The sequence below is a fragment of the Zootoca vivipara genome, chromosome 14, assembly GCF_963506605.1.
Source record: "Zootoca vivipara chromosome 14, rZooViv1.1, whole genome shotgun sequence".
NCBI lineage: Eukaryota > Metazoa > Chordata > Lepidosauria > Squamata > Lacertidae > Zootoca > Zootoca vivipara.
Window position 1 is genome coordinate 30,306,891 of NC_083289.1, and position 23,381 is coordinate 30,330,271.

Genomic DNA, 23,381 nt, shown 5'->3' on the forward strand with positions numbered 1-23,381 from the left:
TAAAAACATAGTAAAGCATTGAACATTAAAAACTTCCCGATACAGACGTCTTCTAAAAGCTGTGTACTTCTTTATCTCCTTGACGTCTGCTGGGAGGGCATTTAACAGGGAGGGTGCCACTACTGAGAAGGCCTTCTGCCTGGTTCCCTGCGACTTTAACATAGCTGTCAAGAATCTGTATGAAGACTGTCTTGCTTGCTTGCCAGATGACAAGAGGGAAGCCTTTCCTCATGGCACTCTACTACCACCACCACCACCATTACTACAAAAAGATGCCCACTTGGCACCTTCAGTCAGTGGAACTCGCACTTTCACAGGTTCCGCATAACACTCAATTTTGTAATAACTTAATATTTTAGTGTGGCAGCACCTACACTGTGGAACTCCTTGCCTATTGATATCAGGCAGGTTCCTTCACTGTACTCTTTTCAGTGCCTGCTAAAAACGTTTGTGTCTAGACAAGCCTGCCCCGATGTTTAGAAAGTAGATGTGAGTTTTAATTGATTGCTGATACTGTATTAACTTTTTGAAAGTCTCAAATTATTGTTGTTAATTTTCCTTACTGATAAATTATTGGGTTTAAATTATCAAGAGGTTAAAAAAAAGTTTATGAAATAAGTAAATAATAATAATAATAATAATAATAATAATAATAATAATATTTCCCCGCCTTTCACCCTATGGTCCCAGGATGGGTTCCAACATTAAAGCACAGTATTAAAACAGTTTAAAACAATTTACAGAAATAAGATGGGTCTTTAAAATATGTGTTTCAGATTTCAAAATCACAGAATCGTAGAATTGTAGAGTTGGAAGGGGCTCCCAAGGGTCATCCAGTCCAACCCCCTGCAATGCAGGAACCACAGCTAAAGATTCCCTGATAGGCTGTCATCCAATCTTTTTTTTTTAAAAAAAACCTCTGAAATGTTGGAGGTGGTGTGATGGGGCCCCTTTCTAACCCACCACCCTGGCCTATGAAAGCAGCTGGTTGACACCCCCACCCATCCAGCCAAAAGCGCTGTCCTTGCTGATGACTGTACCACGTCAAATGATGCAGGATGGGAACTCTCCAGGGAGCTGACACTCCTGCTCTGGGGTTTCATTTTTTATTTTTATTTTAAAGCCACTTTGGGCTTGAAATGCCAGATAATTAGTAGCTGCTTGTTGAGAATTAAACCCACTGCATAGTAATTGGTTGCTCTGCTCCTCGTCTGCGCTCCTTTTTTCTTCCTCCCCCTCCCTCCCTCTCACCCCGTGGCTCCTTTGCGTTAATGTTTATTAGGCATCCCTGTGTTCAGATTATGAGCAGATTATACGAGCACCGTTGGGATGTGGCAGGTTTTGTGGTGCAGAGAAGGAGATTGGGCGATGCTCCTGGCTTGTTAAAATGTTTCGGGCAGTGGGGCTGTTTTTGTCAAATCGCCAAGGCTGACGATGAATAAGATGAATAATTTCCAGGGCTTCTGATGGCTCAGGGAGGCAAGGGGGGGAGCCCCTATTTTTAGTGCTCATCAGTGGCAAATTGTGCCCAGTTCCGAGAAGGCACAATTTATCCGAGTGGGGTGGTAAAGGGGAGAGTATCCAAAAATAGGGGGGGGGGCTTGTAATACTCCTCTTCTGGGTGGTTTACATTCATTTATTTATTTGCAAGGATATTTATATCCTGCCAATGGAAGAAAAAGATATTGTGCAATGAAATCATTAAAACATTATGGTTGAATGTCAGCTGGCATCCCCGTGTAAGTAGCATAATAAGAGTAAGAGTGAGTAAGAGCATAATAAGAGTCCGCTGGATCAGTCCCATAGTCCAACAAGTTCAGCATCCTCTTCTTACAGCGGCCACCCAGATGCCACCAAGTGAAGCCTGCAAGCAGGATTAGAACACAAGAGCGCCCTCCTTGGAGAGACCGGGGTTCAAATCCCCACTCAAGCCAGTCACTGGCTCTCAGCCAAATCTACCTCGCAGGGTTGTTGTTGTGAGGGTGAAGGTGGGGGGCGGGCACGGGAGAGGTATGTATGCAGCCTGGAGTGCCTTGGAGGGAAGGTGGGACAAAAATATAACAAATAAATAGAAAGTGGAGCAGAAAAAATGCTCCCCTTTCCCCAGAGAAGGCTGTCAAGGAACTGGTTCCTGTTGCCCAGCTGTGGGCGCCCTGCTGGTCTCCCTCCTTCCTTCCCTACCCCCTCTTATTGGTATGAAGGGGGGGGCGGTCCTGGTGGCTCTTTCTGCCAAGGGCTCCTCCTTCCCAGCTCAGAATCGTAACATTCAATCAGCATTTAATGGGCACCTAGAATCTCTAATTAAGCCCCAGCCAGTCTCGGAAGAGTGTGCACTGTGCAGAGATTTGAGCTTTGGCACATCTCTGGAAAAAAGGCTCTGCCTGCTTCGAGGCAAGGGATTGTACTGAAGACCAGGGATGCGTGCTCAGGTTCAGGCAGAAGATCAGCCGAGCTGGGGGGTTTGTTTGCTGTTTGTTCTTCACTGCCAACTATTGGGCAGTTTTGCCGGGCACAGTGGTAACCATGGCAATCTTGGTTATTTTCGGCCTGGAGTGGTCACCCCTTGTCCACCTTTAGCTACCCGATACAATTGCATTCAATGGCGGGAGCGTGGGCTGCCTGTTTCTCGTTGGGGTCCAGGAGGTGGTGTGTTCAGAGGGTCCCCATCACTACCATGGCTCATAGATCTCCAGTCCCCTCTTTTAAAGCCATTTTAAGTCACGTGTCTGTAGCATGTGGTCTGTGTGTGGACTTGGGAAACCAGAGTTGAAATCCCTGCTTAGCCATGAAACTTGCCAGGTGAACTTGGGCCGGTCAGTGTCTCTCAGCCTAGTCTACCATGAAGGGTCGTGAGGATAAAATGAGGAGGAAGATAAGCAGGCATACCACCCTGATCTCCTCGGAGGAGGAAAGACGGGATATAAATACTATAGATAAGATAAGGGGAAGAAGCCAGTGGCCCTCACCACATCCTGCACTGGCAAATTTCCTTTGCCTCTTAGCATCTTCTGATCTGCATTGCTAAAGGGCCAAAGTCCCAGCACAAGGAGCCAGTGAGGGAGACTTGAGTGGGGAAGATCTGTGTTCAAATCCTGATTCAGCCATGAAGCTCCCTGCAGATGGCCAGGCCTGGTGCCCTCCTGATGTTTCAGACTATAACTAAGCCAGCATGGCTGTGCTTCCCATCACCCCACAGCATCACCCTCTTATAGTCCCAAACAACCGGAGGGCACCAGATTGGGGAAGCCTGGATGAGAATAATGCTGTGGGTGGGAAGGGGTGGGACAGGAATGTGACTAACAACCTGACGAGTGAATGCAAAGGTGGGTTGTAGCTGTATGGGGGGGGGGAACTACAATTCCCAGGATTCCTTGGGAGGGGAGTCATACGCTTTATAGGTGCTTTAAATGTAGGGTGTGCATCTGCCCCACGAGTTATCGGATACTGGTGTGCAAGAGCTTCATATCTGTTTTCTGCAATGTTGGTAGTGCTCAGAGTTGCTGGGATTTCTGTGTGTGTGTGTGTGTGTGTCTGAACCTGTTCATGGGCAGCACAGGAAGAGACGAATGTGGCAATGGAGAATTGCAATTTTAGCATGGGGTGGCAGGGATTGCAACGGAGAGACACACTGGTGTGGAAAATCACTCTTGAACCGGCTTCTCCCCACCCACAGCTGTGAATGGAAGCTGCCCTTTCCTCCTCTTACTTAGAATCACAGAATTGTAGAGTTGGAAGGGGACCACCAGGGGTCATCTAGTCCAACCCTCTGCATTGCAGGAACCAAGGCCAAAGAACCCTTGACAGATGCCCAACCAACCTCTGTTTACATACCTCTAAGGAAGGAGAGTCCACCACCTTCCAAGCGAGTCCATTCCACTAAGTCAAACCGCTCTTACCATCAGAAAGTTCTTCCTAATGTTTAGTCGGAATCTCCTCCCTTGCCATTTGAATCTACTGATTTGGATCTTACCCTCTGGAGCAGCAGAAAACAAGCTTGCTCCACGTCTCATGTGACAGCCCTTCAGATATTTGAAGAAGGTTGTGCTGCACCTCCCAGTTCTTCTCTTCCACAGGCTAAACATCCCCAACTCCCTCCACCATTCCTCATAATGCTTAGTTTCCAGATCCCCCACTCCTCTTGGTTGCCCCCCTCTGCACACCTTCCAGCTTGTCAATACCCTACTTAAACTGTGGTCTGTGCTGGAGTGCAGATCTACCCTTCCTTGGCTGCTTACACACTATACATTTAAAGCACATTCAGTGCACATTCTTTCCCTCAGAGGTTTCTGGGCAGTGACGGACTTTGGGCTTTCAAATTCCAGCTGCGCCAAAATTTGGTGCCCTCTACCCTCTCGCCTTCTGTTCTAAGTCATTGTGGCAGTTCCCCCTGTGGTGCCCTCTCAGCTTGGCACCCAGTGCAGGCAAACCAGTCGCACTGCCCTAAAACCGTCCTTGTTTGTAGTACACGCCACTCAGCGCAGTTACAGTTCCCAGCAACTCCTAGCAAACTATATTGACCAGAATTTTTTTTAAGTGGCAAATGCAGCCAGCCGGGCTGTTGGTTTAGAGTTGGTAATATGCAAGGCGATGGAAGAGACATTTGACTCGGTTTGCATTTTAATGTGAACCAGCCTAATTCAGCTCCCTGAAAGAATCAGCAATGGGGGATGCAGCTGTCCTTTGAAATTCAAACTTCTGTGACCAAAATATCTCTAGAAAAGATGGGTCTCTTAGGGGGAAGCGTGCATAAAAATGCAAATATGCATTTGTTTGCAGAAAATGTGTATATAGTATTAGTAAAAAAAAATGCACACAAAGAAGGGGGAAATTAAGAGAAATCCTCAATAAAATGGAGCAATTTTTTGGTGAGGGTTTTTTTAAAAAAAAAAACAGCAAAAAAATTGCCAAGCCATCCATCCCAAATTATAACCAAGAATGAAATTACTTTTGAGGAGTTGGCTGTCCACTTGAAAGGCCTTTAATTGTCTTCATCTTCAGAACCACCAAATGATGTAAGCCAGTGCAATTGTTTATTTTTCTGGAGTGCGACACCTGAGGAAGGTGAGGAGCTGAAGTCCTGTGGCTACTTCTTCAAGGGAGAGTTTCTGGCGTGAGCTCAGCTCTTGTGGAAACTTTGACCCTCCAACCCCGATCCCAGCATTCTGTAGTGAGAGGGTATTAAACTCTGCACATGCTCATGGGTAGCCTCCTCTTTATTTATGCTTGACCCACATCAAACCCAGAAGTCTAAATGGGCTTCCCTGAGTGCTATCGAAGATCTGTGCAAGATCACAAATTGGCTGAGATCCGAACCCAGGATCTCCACCTCTGAGGCCACTGTGATTTGTCCCCCCCCCCCAGGCAGTGATGCATTAAAAGCCGGCACCTGCCTTTCTTCACAGACCCTCCCTCCTCCATGATTCCAGTGAAAGGATGGGGGCAGTCCAAAGTAATGAAATCCAGGAAGAGTGGTTTCTTTAATATATAAATCATATATAAAATAAAAAAATAAGCTGGCTTATGTTCAGTTTCAATTTTCCCCATTGACAGGAATTCGATTCTCTGGTGTAGCATCAAATCGATCCCCAGCGGTGGAAGTCATTAGCATCTACTTGCGCCAGCAGATTGCGCCACAGGCGGAGGCCGAGGCCAGATGGATGCCAGGGGGGGTCCCTCGCCTCATCTCGTGCCCCCGCCCACCCACTCATCCACCTCCCCCTCTTCTTCCGCAGCCCAGCCAACCTGTTTGGCTGCTTCTTAATGTCATCGTGTTGACAAGCTAAGCGATAAGATCAAATAAGGCTTCTCTGCTGCTGAGAGGCGCAGTGGTGCATCTTGGGAGATGATGCTCCAGAGGCTGGAGCGTGCGCCTTCTTGGGACCTCAGCTGACCTCGGAAGCAGAGGCAGCCCCTGCATCAGCTCTGCTCTGCTGGCAGGGCAGGCCCTTAAAACTGGGGCACTGTAAAGAGTGGGTGGGTGGAGATTTGGATTCTGCAGCCTGTACGCAAATTTGAATACATTTGCATGCACCTCTCTAATTTGCATAACACTCGCTGTTTTTCTTGAGGAGTCTCTCCTCCTGGCAACCCTGCTCAGCAACCCCACTGAGTTCTTTGTCTTTCTGCAAAGCTCCACACATTTTCTACATTATTCTCATAGCCAGGAGGACTAGAAGTGGTCTTTCTGCAAGGCTCCACGTGTTTTCTAAATGATTCTCATAGCCATGAGGACTAGAAGCCTGCCTTTCGAAATGAAAAAGGGGAATTGGATGCCAGGTACTGAGGCCGGCGCTAGGACTGAGCAAACATGGGGCACTGTCATACAGTGGTTCCGCTGCTTCCTCCTGGGCCGTGTTCAGAAAGTGATGTTGGGGGATGAATGTTCAGACCCCTGGGCACTCACTTGTGGGGTGCCTCAGGGTTCCGTTCTCTCCCCCATGCTTTTTAATATCTATATGAAGCCGCTGGGAGAGATCATCAGGGGGTTTGAGCTGGGTGTTCATCAGTATGCAGATGACACCCAGCTCTACCTCTCTTTTAAATCAGAACGAGTGAAGGCAATGAATGTCCTGTGTGAGTGCCTGGAGGCGGTTGGAGGATGGATGGCAGTTAACAGGTTGAGGTTGAATCCTGACAAGACAGAAGTACTGTTTTTGGGGAACAGGAGGTGGGTAGGTGTGGAGGACTCCCTGGTCCTGAATGGGGTAACTGTGCCCCTGAAGGACCAGGTGTGCAGCCTGGGAGTCATTTTGGACTCACAGCTGTCCATGGAGGCACAGGTTAATTCTGTATCCAGGGCGGCTGTCTACCAGCTCCATCTGGTACGCAGGCTGAGACCCTACCTGCCCGCAGACTGTCTCACCAGAGTGGTGCATGCTCTGGTCATCTCCCGCTTGGACTACTGCAATGCACTCTACGTGGGGCTACCTTTGAAGGTGACCCGGAAACTGCAATTAATCCAGAATGTGGCGGCTAGACTAGTGACTGGGAGTGGCCGCCAGGACCACATAACACCTGTCTGAGAGATCTACACTGGCTCCCAGTATGTTTCCGAGCACAATTCAAAGTGTTGGTGCTGACCTTTAAAACCCTAAATGGCCTCGACTCAGTATACCTGAAGGAGCGTCTCCACCCCCATCATTCAGCTCGGACACTGAGATCCAGCACCGAGGGCCTTCTGGTGGTTCCCTCATTGCGAGAAGTGAGGTTACAGGGAACCAGACAGAGGGCCTTCTTGCTAGTGGCACCCGCCCTGTGGAACGCCCTCCCAGCAGATGTCAAGGCAATAAGCAACTATTTTACTTTTAGAAGACAACTGAAGGCGGCCCTATTTAGGGAAGTTTTTAATGTTTGATGCTGTACTGTTTTTAATATTCGGTTGGAAGCCGCCCAGAGTGGCTGGGGAAACCCAGCCAGATGGGCGGGGTATAAATAATAATAATAATAATAATAATAATAATAATAATAATAATAATAATAATAATAAATTTATTATAACATAAGGACATGAACATCTGCCTCTGTGGCCCACCTGGTCCAGCATCCTGTTCTCTCAGTGGCCAGTCAGATGCTTTTGTGAAGCCAGAAACAGGACATGAGTTTAAGGTCTTCTCCCACTGCCTGCATCCCTGCAAATGGGACCCAGAGGCATACTTCCTCCAGCAGCACAAGTGATGATGCACAGAGCTCAGAGTCTTCTACCTGTGTGGCCTTCTGCCTGTGGCTTTCCGCAAGATGAAAAATGTGCTTCAGTTTTGAAGGGTCTTGTCAGGCACTGAATTCACAGGTCGATGTGGTTGCTTTAAATCAGTCTTTGCCTGTCAGTTTCTGGTGATCTTCCGAGCCCATTGGTGAAATTTAACCCCCGTACCTCTTTGCTACCTTGCTGGGTGAGGGGTACAGGCAATGACCCTCCCCTAACCTTTCAACATTTTCCTCCCTCCCAGACCACAACCTCACTTAACCTAGTGTTGAGTTTGGGGTATGGATAGTGTCTGGAAATAATTCACCGTGGTGTGCCATGCAGCGAACCGCTTGATGCTGTCTCCCATTATCCTGCCAAATGAGAAGGAACATTATCCAGGGTGAGGCTTGTAGGGGAGCTGGTCACATTCTCTTTAGCATATAAGTGAAATCTAGTACTCTATAGCCACCAATCTCAATGGCTTTGAAAGGGGTTTAGGTAAATTGGTGGACAACAAAACTATCAATGGCTACTAGTCATGAAGGCTGCATTCTGCCTCCCCAGCTAGAGGAATTATGCCTCTGAATACCAGTTGTGGGGAATTACAAGTTGGGAGGCTGCTGCTGTGCTCATACCTTACGAGGAACGGCTTAGGGAACTGGGCATGTTTAGCCTGGAGAAGAGAAGGTTAAGAGGGTGATATGATAGCCATGTTCAAATATAGCCATATAGACGAGGGAGAAAGGTTGTTTTCTGCTGCTCCAGAGAAGCGGACATGGAGTAGTGGTTTCAAACTACAAGAAAGAAGATTCCACCTAAACATTAGGAAGAACTTCCTGACAGTAAGAGCTGTTCAGCAGTGGAATTTGTTGCCAAGGAGTGTGGTGGAGTCTCCTTCTTTGGAGGTCTTTAAGCGGAGGCTTGACAGCCATATGTCAGGAATGCTTTGATGGTGTTTCCTGCTTGGCAGGGGGTTGGACTGGATGGCCCTTGTGGTCTCTTCCAACTCTATGATTCTATGGTTCTGCTTCTGGGCATCCCAGGGGGGCATCTAGTTGGCCACTGCGAGAACAGGCCCCCCTTTCATCTGATCCAGCAGTGCAAGGCTCTTACTATGTTCTGATGTTCCTTCCTACCTGTCATGGTGGCAGAGAAGCTTGCTGATATAAGAAGTGGTTCTGCACACACTATGGAAGAGAAGTAATGTTGTTGTTTAGTCGTTTAGTCGTGTCCGACTCTTCGTGACCCCATGGACCATAGCACGCCAGGCACTCCTGTCTTCCACTGCCTCCCGCAATTTGGTCAAACTCATGTTGGTAGCTTCGAGAACACTGTCCAACCATCTTGTCCTCTGACGTCCCCTTCTCCTAGTGCCCTCAATCTTTCCCAACATCAGGGTCTTTTCCAAGGATTCTTCTCTTCTCATGAGAGAAGAAATAGTACCACTCTATTCTGGCTTGGTCAGACCTCACCTGGAGTCGTGTGTCCAGTTCTGGGTGTCGTAATTTAAGAAGGATATTGACAAACTGGGATGTGTGCAGAGGAGGGCAGCCCAGATGATCAGGGGTCTGGAAACCAAGCCTTATGAAGAACGGTTGAGGGACTTGAGTCTGCTTAGCTTGATGGAAGAGGAGATGGAGAGGGGATGGGTCTCTTATGACTACTCAGGGCTGCAATATGTCAGCCACAGAGCAAGGGGTGAAGTTTTTGAATATGGCCATCTGTATTTGACCAGTTATAATTGCCTGATATATATGCACATGCTGTGTTTGGCATTATTATTCTGGGTTTTACTAGTTGCATCAGTGTGCATTTTTTTGCAGTGTTATTGTCAATTATTATATGATGGTCATTAGTTGCCTCCACAGTTGGAAGCAGCAATGCTTCTGAATACCAGTTGCTGGAAACCGCAGGAGAGGAGATTTGCTCTTGTGCTCAAATCCCGCTTACTCGTTTCCTGTGAGCATCTGGTTGGCCCCTGTGAGAACAGGATGCTTGACTCAACGGGCCATTCGCTGCCTGAAACCTTGGGGAGCTGCTGCCAGCCAGTGCCGGCAATACTGAGCTGGGTGGACCAGTGATCTGGCTCTGTGCTTCTTAATGCTGTCAACACCCCATATCCTTACGTGGCTTAAATTGCGAATGATTTCTTGATGAAGCTGCTAAATAAAAGCAAATTGCTATGTGCACGTCCTTCCTTGCACCCTCCCCATCCATCGCTACCCTTCTAGTCCTCTTCTCCACCCCCCCAACCTTTCTTTCTGCGCTGCTCCTTAACAAGCCAGCCTCTCTCCCCTGATTGTGCTTTCCCTGTCAAGAAGACCGATGGCTGTTCTCTACTCTTAACCCCATTATCAGCACACTGCTCCTTCTCCTGGTCTCAGGGAAATAGCAAATGGGAAATTGGATTGTGTGGGTGCTTCCTCCAAGCCTGGGGTGGGAGGAGGGGTGGGGGTGGGGGAAGGCCCGGTCCTTTCCTTCGCGGGCGCACATTCCATTGTCTTCATGGGTCCTGCGATATAGACTGGGGTGGGGGTCCTGGTTTTTTGTGTGCGCTTTCTCCTTTTTGGACTGCTATGCACATAGGAAGTTGCCTTAAATGGGATCAGATCTTTGATCCATCTAGTTCTACACCAACTGGCAGCAGCTCTCCAGAAATTCAGGCAGGAGTCCTTCCTGACCTTCCCCTAAAAATTAAAATCAAGTAAGAGTCTAGTCCTCATGATTCTGAACAAAAGTATGAAATAATAGCAGCTTTATATTGTATCAGACTATTGGTCCATCTAGCTCAATACTGCCTACACTGACTGGCAGCGCCTCTCTGGGGATTGGAGTCCTTCCTGACCTTACCCAGAGATGCCACTGGGGCATCTTCTCTGCCTCTGTGGCCCTTTGCCAGATATATCTCTATATACAGTGGTACCTCAGGTTACAAACTTAATCCGTTCCTGAAGTCTGTTCTTAAACCAAATCCATTCTTAAACAGAGGCGCGCTTTCCCTAATGAGGCTTCTCGCCGTCGGTGCCCTTCCACCATTCGGCTTCCATTCGTAGACCAAGGCAAAGTTCGCAAACTGGAACACTACTTCTGGGTTTGCGGAGTTCGTAAACCGAATAGTTCGTAAAAAACAGGGCTGTTCGTAAACTGAGGAACCACTGTATTCCTTTCTACATGAACACACAATCCACATTTTTAACGGTGAGCATTAGGAAATCTGTAGCAATGCTTGTGGAGATTCGGCTGCATTATGTGCTCTAAAGCAGTGTTTCCCAACCTTGTGCCTCCAGATGTTTTTGGACTACAACTCCCATCATCCCTAGCTAGCAAGACCAGTGGTCAGGAATGATGGCAATTGTAGTCCGAAAACATCTGGAGGCACAAGGTTGGGAAACACTGCTCTAAAGCAGTCTTCCCCAGCCTGGCGCCTTCCAGATGTTTTGGAGTACAGTTCCCACCAGCCCCCTCCCCTCCCAGCATCACCATTTATTTCTTCAACCCCCTCTAAAATTAATACTACCTGATTTTAATGAAGCCTCAAAGCAAAACGTAAGTATCAGTAAAAGCACAATAAACTAAAATCAACCCTGAATGATCAAAACATGTGAAACTTTGATTGGGTGTAATTGTTATCATGTCATCTGTGCTGGCTCAAGGGGCAGATGGGAATTTAGTCCAAAACATATGGGGGGCACCAGATTGGGGGGGGCTGCTGCCAGGGGGGGCTTTGGTTTCACGCGGAGATCTCAAGGCTCCCAGAGTGTCTTCTCCAAGATTGAAGCAGATTTCCATCTGTCTCCACGCCCCCCCCCCCAACACAGAGAAACCCTCCCAAGACAAATCTGGGGTTGCCATAGCAACTTCTTCCCCTTGCAATGATATTTGTGGAATTTCTGATCCCGGGAACCTGCAGCTCGTTTGTCTTCTCCTTTTGCTCCGCTCTTCCTCTGTTGGCAGAAATGGCCATGTGTGGGTGCTTTAGCATGGGCCAAGGACCCTTTTCTGAAGCACATCTCTCTCTCCCTGTCCTCCTCCATCCATCTTCTGAATCAGCCATAGCAAGTGGCTTTGTGGGCATACAGAGCCCATCAACCTCTCTCCAGCTGAACATAAGAACATCAATCACATCAGAGGAGCCTGCTGGATCAGGCCAGGGGCCCATCTAGTCCAGCATCCTGTTCTCACAGTGGCCAGCCAGATGCCCCAGTGGGGAACCCGCAAGTGGGATTTGAGCGCAAGAGCACAGCAACTGGTATTCAGAAGCATTGCTTCCTCCCGTAGTGAAGGCAGAGCATAGCCATCATGGCTGGTAACCATGGATAGCCCTTCCCTCCATGAATTTGTCTAATCCTCTTTTAAAGCCATGCAAGTGGGTGGCCCTCACTGCCTCTTGTGGCAGTGAGTTCCATGATTTAACAATGTGCTGTGCCAAGAAGTCCTTTCTTTTACAGATAGAAGGATGGCTGATAAAATGATTGGACTTGGCTGAGATGGCTAGGCTAACATGTCTAATTAGAGAAAAACCCTTACTAACGTTTGTTAAGCATTGAACATTTCTTGTGGACTTTTTGCGTGAAAGAGAAAATGAACTTGTAGCATCAGGATTTTAAGATTATAGAAGATAGAACGGTTGGATCTTAAAGAATGAATATCATATGTAGCTGCAGAGAGCCAGAAATCTGTTTATTTTACTCTAGTTTTTCTTTTTTCTTCCCCCCCCCTCTTGCTTTCTCCTCCTTTAGATTTCTCCTTTTCTTGCATTTTCTTCCTTCCGCCTTTGTTCTCTTGTAGTCTAAGCAGCAGTTTTATCTCAGTATATTATAAAAAGTTACTTTGTAATGGCTATGTATTTCTGTGTATCTTCGAACAAGGATCAATAATGAAAATTTAAAACAAACAAAAAAGAAGTCCTTTCTTTTACCCATCCTGAATCTCCCAACCGTCTGCTTTGCTGGATGTCAACGAGTTCTAGTGCTGTGAGAGAGAACATTTCTCAATCCACATTTTCTGTGCGATGCCAATTTCATAAAACGTCCTTGTGTTGCCTCCAACTCACCTTCACTCTAAACTTAAAAGTCCCAAACCCTGAAACCTTTCCTAACAGGAGAGTCGCTCCATTCCCTGGGTGTGTCACCAATCCTCCGCTGGGATTTGTTAAGGCATATTGCTGCAGGGCTGATGAGGAAGGCAACCTTCCGCCTGAGCCAGAAACAGTTTCGATCAGGGGTCAGCAAACTTTTTCAGGAGGGGGCCAGTCCAATGTCCCTCAGACTTTGGGGGGCGGACCCCCCTGCCACCACTCATGCCGCCGCCACCTCGTCTTTCGCAGCATTGTCATCATCCTCTGCCTCTGCCAGGGGTCCGCGGGGGTACAGAGCCCATGCCGCTGGCCTGGGCGGCAGTGGCAGCCTCCCGCTCGGCTCTTGGCCATACGTGGCCACCTCAGCGGGAAGGAAGGGGCGTTGCCCAGAGGCGTCCGTGGCTTCGGATTGGCTGCAGGAGCTTCCTGCTGCCAATCCGAAGCTGCGCCGGCATAGTGGAAGTCAGTCCCCACGCGGTGAGGCCTCTGTGCCGTACCGTGACTGACTGAGCGGGCGGCAGGGTTCATGGGCCGGATTTACAAGCCCGGTGGACCGCATCCGGCCCCCGGGCCGTAGTTTGCCAACCCCTGGTTTAGAGCAATGCTAAATCTAGTGCAATATTGCCACTTTGTAGGAATCCTGCTCCTTATTCCGTTTCTTCCACACCTCTAATCCTTGCCTTCTCTTTCTCCTTGTTGTTTTTTCTCCCCCAGAGCTCCTGGGATCAACCAAGAGGGTGAATGTGAATTTCCAAGACACTGATGGGTAAGTAGGCGAAATCTGTTTATCCATTAGCCCCAGTGAGGTAGCAGTCCAGCGTCCTGGGGCTGGGGGGTTTGAAGGCCTGTTGCTATCTCTGCAGCAGGGCCCTTGTCTCCAGCATCCGACAGCTGCCCAGTGAGCAGGAAGGGGGAGATTTTTAGCTACCGTATGATCCAAGGATTTAGGAACATGGAAAAGGCAAGGAAAGCAAGCCTTATGAGGAACGGTTGAGAGAAATGGGGATGTTTATCCTGGCAAAGAGAGGACTGAGAAGAGGGGTTATGTTAGGCATCTTCAGATATCTGAAAGGCTGCCGCATGAACATGAAGCAAACTTGTTTTCTGTGGCTCCAGAGGGAAGGACCCGAACTAATGGATTCAAGTGATAGGAAAGGAGATTCCTTGGGAAGCCCAGAGCTTTGTCCATTGGTCAAGGCTTCCTCCAATCCTGTCAGATTCTGGACACAGCAAGACAGTGGCCATTAAGAATCTTTCTGTCTCCCACAGATGGGAATAGTTAATGGTCAAGAGATCCTTTTTTTGGTGTGGGGAGAGGGCTGGATAGTGGCTTTCCCCAGACATTTGGAACTACCACTCCCATCAGCCCCCAACATCAATACAGCTCTGCTGCCCGAGACTGATGGGAACTGTTGTAGTCCTCAAAATCGGGAGGATAGCAGGCTGGGGAATGTTGCTGCCTAGCGGGGCTTGCTCCAGCTGTGCACGGGTGCAGCCGGCCTCGCAGGGTTGTTGTGAGACTAAAACAGGGAGAGGAAGAGAATTGTGCATGCCACCTTGAGCTCCTTGGAGGAAAGGCGGGATAAAGAAGTAATAATAAAATAAATAAATAAGTTGATGGAAAGGCTTGCAGGAGGTGGGGCATGAAGAAATTTCTCTTGTTCTTAAGACCCCCTCGCGTTGCCTGCATCCAGTTTTGCTGGGGGCCTCATGAAGCTCTCTCAGTGGCTCCCTCTGTACACCACAAGCACTGTGCTTTGGGGGCTAAAGAGGAAGATGGAAAACTTATAAATTAATGAATTAAATGACCGGTGGGTTTTTTGGACGGAGAGGCAGAGATGAGGATTACAGGCTGGATGCGTGCACATAAGTCATATCTCGTTCCCGGGATATTTGAGGAAGACGCACACAGCTTTCCAAAACATTTCCATAAAAGCACAGACCCAAACTCTGCAGATGTAAACCAGAGCAGAGTTATTATAGCTGCTAAGGAATGCCCCAATTTAGCACAGGGTTCGTGGGGTCTGCTTGGCATTGTAGCGATTCCACACATACACACACACACACACACACAGAGAGAGAGAGAGAGAGCAATAGGACTCGGCAAATCTGCCTCTCCCGCTCTTTCCAGGAAAGCTGCCCAGAAGCCTGGATTTTAGTGTTCCCTGGGATTTGTGCATCTGGGGGCTATGGAGAGGAGAGGACGTGAGAAATGCACTTGTGCGCCTCTTAAATGCTTCCAGTAGGGAGGCTGTTCCTGTTATTTTTCTTCCTTAGATCACTCCACAAGAAAAGCAAAAATATCCCTCTCACAGGGAACAAATGGCTCCACTGAGCCATTTCGGTTTGTTTTTCCGCGTTTTTATGTTGTGAGATCTGTGGGTACAGGTGGTTCTACAAATTTATTAAATAACCAAATAAAATAAAAGTGGGGGACGAGAGAGAGAAAAAAGAACCAAATACAGTGGAACCTCGGGTTGCGAACGTGATCCGTGGCGGAGGCATGTTCGCAACCCGCAGCGCCACGTCTGTGCAAACGCATGACACGATTTGGCACTTCTGCGCATGTGCAAGTGCCGAAACCCAGAAGTAACCCGTTCCGGTACTTCCGGGTTCGGCGCGTCCGTAACCCGAAAACGTGCCACCTGCAGCGATCGCAACCCGAGGTATGGCTCTACTCTGTCTGCCTTGAGCTCCTTGGAGGAAAAGGTGGGGTATGAAATGCAGCCGTTATTATTCTGCAACGCTACAACGGTGGCACCAGTTCAGCTGGCACATTGAGATACAATGCAACGAGGTATTCTCTCTCTCTCTCTCCCTTCCTCTCTTGCACACACATGTGGCTCCTTGCTTGGGGGGGGGGCCCTCTGGTCTCTGTGAGACCGCTCAGGATGCTGACCAAAGAGCCCTACAGAGGGCCAGAAAAGGCTGTGCTGAGCACCCATCCCTCGCCTGCAGCCAGAAGAGCCCAGTTTTGTATGGGAGTCCACCTCTCTCCAGCGAATGGAAGAAGAGTTTCCCCCCCCCTCCACCCCCTCGTCTTTCAGCAAAGACTCATTTACTTCTCCGTCTCCTCCTCCTCCTGCCGCCTGCCAAGCTGTCTGCACGGGCTGCTTGGAAAGGGAGGTGGGGCACCTGCCCAGGAGAGGACAGAGCCGTTCTCTTCCGCCAAAGCAGGCCTCCCCAACCTGGAGCCCTCCAGAAGTTGCTCTTTTTATTTACGACTATTTATTAAATTTATATCCCACCTTTCCTCTCAAAGGCGCCTTCACTGTACTCTTTTCAGTGCCTGCCAAAAGCATTTTTTGCTTAGGCAAGCCTATCTACATATGTAGAAGGTTGGCACGAATCTTAAATTTGTTTTTAGTCCACTGTTATTTTGACTTTTCGAAAGCCTCAAATTATCGTTGGCAATTTTATTGTTTTATCTTTTTTTTCAAAACCGCTTTGAGGGTTGTTGTTTTTAAAACAATCAAGTGGCATATAATTTTGTTGAACTAAACAAAGCAAATAAAGGAGCCCAGGGTAGAAAGAAACAAGTGATCAAACAATACAAGTGGCTTAAGAACAATTCCACCAAAAAGAAGTCAGAGGTGGCACCTGTCTAATATTTAAGGGGAGGACATTCCAAAGGGCCGGTGCCACAACACTAAAAGCCCAGTGCCTACATTGCAGGGAACAGATGTCCCTGGGAAGATTGTGCCTTCAAGACAGCCCGCAAACAGCTACGATTGACTGGGTATATAAGGGGTGCTGTGATCTTTTGGGTATCCTGGTCCCGAGTTGTAGAGGGCTTTATACCTAACAGTGCACCTTCCCCAAACCCAACCATCTTGGACCCTACAAGGCTTTATATCCCGCCCTTCCTCTGGGTCACATGACTTTCCCCAAAGAATCATGGGAACTGTAGTTTAAGGATACCGAGAACTAGTCACTACGACTTCCAGGATTCTTGGGGGGGAATTTTGTACTTTAAATGTATGGTTTGCTACAGGTTTAGACCAAAAGCCTGTCTAGTCAAGCATCCTGGTTCCAGCAGAGACCAGTCAGGTGCCCTGAAGCATAAAACCAATAGTCATCTCCTGGTATTTGCCCCACAACCTGAAAAATATCTTGTGTTTGTTGCTGTTTTGATGCCGTTTGGTGGTTGGCCCCTGTGAGAACAGAATGCCAGACTAGATGGGTCATTGGCCTGATCCGGAAGCCAGGCTCTCCTTATGTTCTTTGGTTTTCTGGAAGGACCCACTAACCTGAATTCACAGAGACCTCACCTGGTGAGTGCAGAGAAGGAGGGGAAAGTTTGCTCCATTGTACTATTTTCCATCTCAGCAAAAATTGCCTCCTCTCATCTCCTACAAGTCATCGCAACAGTGGAATTATCTGGGCCCCGGAATACACTTCAATGGGAAGCAAACGAAGTCACCTCGTGAGGCAGTACAATTGTCTCCCCCCCCCCTTTCAGGCACGTGCAGCGAACGGAATTAAGAATTCTGCCCTTGGAATTCTGTGCCCTGCATAAATTACGCAACTCAGACAGGGTTGTAGAATGGCTCTCTCTAATTTGGCGTCATTTCCTTCTTTTGTTGAAGAGTGGGATGGAGTGCAACGCATCATATAAGGACTCAAGATCCAAGTCTCAAAGGATGCAGTGATAGCCACTGACCTGGATGGCTTTGAAAGCGGATGTGACAAAATCATGGAGGAGAGGGCTATCGATGGCTACTGCTCTGCTTCAGAGGCAGCAATGCTTCTCTGAATGCCAGTTGCTGGAAAATGCAGGAGGGGAGAGGGCTCTTGTGCTTGAATCCTGCTTGCAGGTTTCCTGTTGGTCGGCCACTGTGGGAACAGGATGGGCCACCGGCCTGATCCAGCAGGCTTCTTTTTACGATTTTAAGTCATGGGGAACGAGATATGACTTACGTGCACGCATCCAGCCCGTAATCCTCATCTCTGCCTCTCCGTTCAAAAAACCCACCGGTCATTTAATTCATTAATTTATAAGTTTTCCATCTTCCTCTCTAGCCCCCAAAGGTTCCCAGAGCAGCTACCCATTGTTTAGAAGCAGTAAAATGATAATAAGCTGGAAGTCGCAGCGAGAGGCAGAGTTGTATATCAGTACCAAATCAGGTTTAATCCAGGATCTAAAAAATTAAGACAAAAATCTGCCCTGCATCTTCCAACCTTCATTGGATGCCCACGAGTCCTGCAACCAAAGGAGCCCTTGCCTGCTGGCAGAATAACAGCAAGTGAGGGGAGTGGAGAGCCAGGAAGGTCCTTACCTTAGAGTTGGGATTCGCAGCAGAGAAAGCCTTAACCTGCTTTTGTGCCAGCTGTACCTGGGCAGTGTGTCTCCTGCTGATCTAAGGAAAGGGGAGAGAGCTCTGGGAGCAGGTGCTCTAAGCTAGCCTGGAAATCTGAAGCAGGGCCAAATTTAGCAAGGGTTAGCTTTTTGTGGGACTGCTGCTTTCTGCGGTGGCGTGAACTGAGAGCTGGGGAATAGGGCAGGGCAAGAGGAGGAGGAGGAGGAGGAGGAGGAGGAGGAGGAGGAGGAGGGGAGTGTCTCTGGCACTTGACATCTCTGCTTTGCACCCTCTTCTTGCAGATTCTCTGCCCTGCACCACGCGGCCCTCAATGGCAACACAGAACTCATCTCCCTGCTGCTGGAGGCTCAGGCTGCTGTGGATATCAAGGATAACAAAGGCAAGCACAGGAGAGGAACTCCTAGAAGGAATGCTGAGAGCCCCTGGGGGTGGGATTTGTGGAAAGGTGGGCGGGGGTTTGATGTGAGTGGGCGGGGCTTTGATCTGATCATGGTGGGTTCTAGAATTGGGGAACTGAGCTGTGCTACAGCAGAGAACAAAGAGAGAGAGAGGCAGACCTCACAAGGCACTGAAGGAGGTCCTATGGTCTTTTTTCATGAGCATTCCATGTGTTCCATTTCTAGAGGAGAAGCTGTTAGTCTCTTGCAAAGAACACAGCCTTAATGACAGGGGTGGGGGTGGGACGTACTATGGCCTAAGACTTTTTGGGTTGCATTCCACTTCATCAGAAGCATGAAGTATTGCATAGATCATGATTTGAGGGGTGCGAGGGATTGTAAACAGTGAGGGCAGGAGGAAAGACCAGGCAGAAAAGTAGAGATAGTGATAATGATTATGTTACACCTCCACACAAACAAGGTATTGATACCACAGATACCCTGGCTTTGGTAAGCCAGTTAACACATGCATTCAGCCTCTTGATGAATTGCAATTCAGCTGTTTTTCATTCGTGCCCCCCTCTCTGGCAGGGGTTTGGACTGGATGGTCCTTTTGGTCTCTTTATGATTCTATGATTCTATGAGTTATACCCCCAGAAATGAAGGGTGCTTTCAATACTAGCATTGATAATCTCTCTCTCTTTCTCTCTTACCCCACCCCCTCCTGGATGTGGTACAGGGATGCGCCCCTTGCACTACGCTGCCTGGCAGGGTAAGAAGGACCCCATGAAGCTGGTGCTGAAGGCTGGCTCGTCTGTGAATGTTCAGTCGGATGAAGGGCAGATCCCTTTGCACCTGGCAGCCCAGCACGGCCATTACGATGTGGTAAGGGGCAAAAGGGGTGGGGAAGGGGGTCCTGCCTAGGGATAAATGAACCTGTCTCAAATTATCAGTGTTTCAATGTGAAATCCTCCTGATAAACACATTTTTGCATGCATTTTTGGCCGGTAGATATCTTTTGGAAGCAATTTTTCCATTGACTGCAGTGCAGTTCTGTATCTTATTTTAAGTAAGATGCCTTTTTATTTATTTTTTGCTCGTCCCCCCCCCCCCAATATATGCATTTCTGCATGCTTTGTTTGTCTGGAGAAATTCGGAGGAGAGCAAATTTCGAAGGCTGACTCTGTTTCAGTTGGCATATTGGTTCGAGAAGCACAAATGTGGTTCTTTTTCATTGAGATGCAAACAAAAATCAATTTTCTCCCTCATCTGCGCCATGCCATGAGATGCATCTTGTTCCAGCTCTCTGGCGGTGGGAAGAGAATTTGACTTGCCTTTGACTTGCAAAGGGCCCATAGAATCCTTAAGCAAACCGTCCCTGCAGATCCTGGACAACATTGGGGTCTGGTGGGGAGTGCATGGCACTGATGGGGCTTGCATGTGCCCTACCACTGTTCCCTTATGCCTGCCCCTCTGCTCCCTTATAGGGCTTGGTGCATAAATGTTCAGGTGAATGCCTGAACACACCAAATGCTATTTGCCTCTCCTACGTGGACTCTCCCTCCTGCTGGAGTGGGTGGCGCTGTGGGTGAACAGAGCCTAGGGCTTGCTGTTCAGAAGGTCGGCGGTTCGAATCCCCACGACGGGGTGAGCTCGCGTTGTATGGTCCCTGCTCCTGCCAATCTAGCAGTTCGAAAGCACATCAAAGTGCAAGTAGATAAATAGGTACCGCTCCAGCAGGAAGGTAAATGGCGTTTCCATCCGCTGCTCTGGTTCATCAGAAGTGGCTTAGTCATGCTAGTCACATGACCCGGAAGCTGTACGCCAGCTCCCTCGGCCAGTATAGCGAGATGAGCGCACTACCCCAGAGTCGTCCGCGACTGGACCTAACGGTCAGGGGTCCCTTTATCTTTACTATGTGGACTCTCCCTCCTGCTGGAGTGGTGTGGGAAGAAAGCCCTGGGAAGCAGCTCCCCCCCCATCCCACCCTGGAGACAGTGGACTGAGAGATCGAATCCTCTATCTAGAGTGACTCCACTCAGCGTCTGCACTTTGTTGTGCCTGCCTCTTTTGCTCTCTCCATCCCGCAGTCAGAGATGCTCCTCCAGCACCAGTCCAACCCCTGCATCCTGGACATTTCGGGCAAGACCCCCCTCGACCTGGCCTGCGAGTTCGGAAGGGTTGGGGTAAGTCAACCGGCTGCGGTGGCAGAAATTGGGGGGCGAGCGTTTGGGGTGGGTAACCAAATGCTTGCCTGGGAGAAGCAGGAGGTTGACTTCATTCCCTCTTCCTGTAGGCTCAGTGAGAGAGAACACCAGGAAGTCCCAGCTTCAACCCCCAAGTTGGGGGTTAGGGTTAGGGTTAGGTGGGGCTGGGGAAGACCGCTGCCGAAAACCTTGGAGAACCGCTGCCAGTCAGTGTAGACCAGGGTTTGCCAACTTTAGGTCTCCAGCTGTTTTTGGACTACAATTCCCATCATCCCTGACCACTAGTCCTGCAAGCTAGGGATGATGGGAGTTGTAGCCCAGAAACAGCTAGAGACCCAAGGTTGGGAAACCCTGGTATAGAGAATACTGATCTTGATGGGCTAGTGGCCTGACTTGGTATGAGGCACCTTCCTTTGTCACCATGTAGTGCAGCCCTCGTTCAGAACGCTGAGGACTAGAACCTTGCTTTATTTTTTTTATGGAAAGGGCCATGGTAATAGAGCACCTGCTTTGTGTGTGCAGAAGGTCCCGGGTTCAATCCTGGCATCTTTGGAGAGACTTGAGTGGGACTGCCGGTCCATGCAGACAATCCTGGGTTCTGGCTTGGAATCTGGCCTGGAATCAGGTGGCTTCCGCTGTCCCTCGTGCTGCTTCTCCTCCAGCCACACTTGTCTCCTTTGACCCTCTAGGTAGTGCAGCTGCTGTTGAGCAGCAACATGTGTGCCGCCCTCCTGGAGCCCAAGCCAGGAGACATCACCGACCCCAATGGGACCAGCCCCCTGCACCTGGCGGCCAAGAACGGCCACATTGACATCATCAGGTATGCCCCCTTCTGCCTGGCGCCTGGGGAAGGGTAGAAGAAGAATGGCGTTGGCACGGTGCATGAGAGATGGATATAAAACATTAAGTGTTCGTTGTGGGGAGATTTCAGCCTCTGTTTGGAAGTGCCTGCAGAACCGCCAAAGTGCCAGTCAGCTTTCAGATATTTGACAAATCTCCTGGGCCTCTAGCCAGGATCTGCTCTCCAGGCTTTTCAAGGTCTAGGAGCCTGCATGTCCGTCTTGGCATCAGCACTGGCGATCTGACTGCCCGGCTGGCTTTCCTGCAGCATAGGATTATCCCTACCCCCCCCCCCCCGCTCCCGGTGCATTAGCGGCTGAAATTGCAAATCCCAAGACTGCTGGGTCCACCTCTCATCTCTGGTGTGTGCCAGTATGTTAGGAAGGGAGCCGCCCTGCGCGCCCCGCTGGCACGCAACTCACTTAGCAAATTGTCTGCAGCCTCCGCTGTGCTAATCTGGGGCTTGTATCTCAGCAGGATAGCAGCTGCTAATCTCGGCCTCTGGAGGCCTCTCCCGCAGCGCTTAGGATCATTTGTGAGATTTCCGTGCTGCGTTTCCACTTGAAGGAGCCCGGGATGAGGCTCCTGAAGAGGTGGTGCAGCCTTCCTCAACTTGCTATCTTTCCGATGTTTGGGACTACAACTCCCATCAGCCCCCAGCCAGCATGCTGATGGGACTTGTAGTCCAAAGTGGACAAGCTGGGTGGGGATTTGTAGTCCAGACCATCTGGAAGGTGCAAGGTTGAGGAAGACCAGGACCGTGTTTCTAGATATCATTGTTCTTAAAATGTTTTTTTTTGGGGGGGGGATGACTAGATTTTTGCTCTTCCTCCTACCCCAATACTGTAGTTAGAAGGGTTAGCGCTCTGTTCACAGACAAATTGCCCCACATTTATTTATTTCTCTGTATTTCTCAGCAACACTTCATCTTATGTGCATTTGACTCGTGTGATTTCAGCCACATGCAGCTGGAGGTGGGCTGGTTGAAATTGCACAAGTCAATTCCGAAGCGGAAGCTCTTATTACGCCAGCTCTGCTTGGGGTTAACCAGTGCGAAAAGGGCTTTTAAGTTCTCTGCCTTGTTTGCTGGGCAAGGCCCACTTGCTCTGGGGGTGCTTGCCCCCTCCCCTCCCCTGCTTGCAGTGGCGTGGCTCCAAGGGTCCTGGGCATACACAATTTTTGTATATATACATAACCCTTGGAACCAAACCCCTGTGTAAGATGGGGGATTATGGCATTAATATTTTTTTTAAGCATTTGTAATCCTGCTCTTAAGCTGGGAAAAAAGATGATGATTCAGGACAGATAAAAGAACATAGCACATAGTTAAACTATGGAACTCGCTGCCACAGGGGGCAGTGATGGCCACCAACTTGGGTAGCTTCAAAAGAGGATTGGACAAGTTCGTGGAAGAAAGGGATCTTTGTGGCTCTGTTCTGCCTCCGCAGTCGGAGGGAGAGAGGCTCCTGAAAACCAGCTGCTAGAAACTGCAGGAGGGGAGAGGGCTCTTGTGCTTGAATCCTGCTTCCAGGCTTCCCATGGGGCATCTGTGATGGGCCATTGGCCTGATCCAGTAGGCTCTACTTAGGGTCTTATTCAACTTCCACCGTTGTTTGTATCCATGATAGGATTCTTCCCACCAGCAGGGTAAGAATCTAAAAAAACCTACGTGTATGGAATTGGGAGGGAGGAAACTGCTCAAACTGGTCATTATCGTGAAGTCCTTGCAATGACCAGCTGGGATGGGAGAGGATGAGCCAAAGACTGGAGGCCTTTCAGCGGATGGAGAAGTCTCAGACCAGTTTCTTTCCCTCTTCTATAGCCTGATGGAATGATGGATGGGGTGGGATGTGCAATACTTTATATAAGGGAGGG

At 49.0% G+C, this 23,381-nt stretch overlaps 1 protein-coding gene across 1 annotated transcript in view; it reads left to right on the forward strand.

Moving 5' to 3' along the window:
* CASKIN1 (CASK interacting protein 1) overlaps nt 1–23,381 on the forward strand; it is a 109,037-nt gene that overhangs the window by 54,375 nt on the left and 31,281 nt on the right. The window contains exons 2-6 of the mRNA XM_035130606.2: nt 13,476–13,527; nt 18,364–18,461; nt 19,199–19,344; nt 20,550–20,645; nt 21,356–21,486. Coding sequence (XP_034986497.2) covers nt 13,476–13,527; nt 18,364–18,461; nt 19,199–19,344; nt 20,550–20,645; nt 21,356–21,486 — 523 coding nt within the window. The remainder of the gene's footprint in view (nt 1–13,475; nt 13,528–18,363; nt 18,462–19,198; nt 19,345–20,549; nt 20,646–21,355; nt 21,487–23,381) is intronic.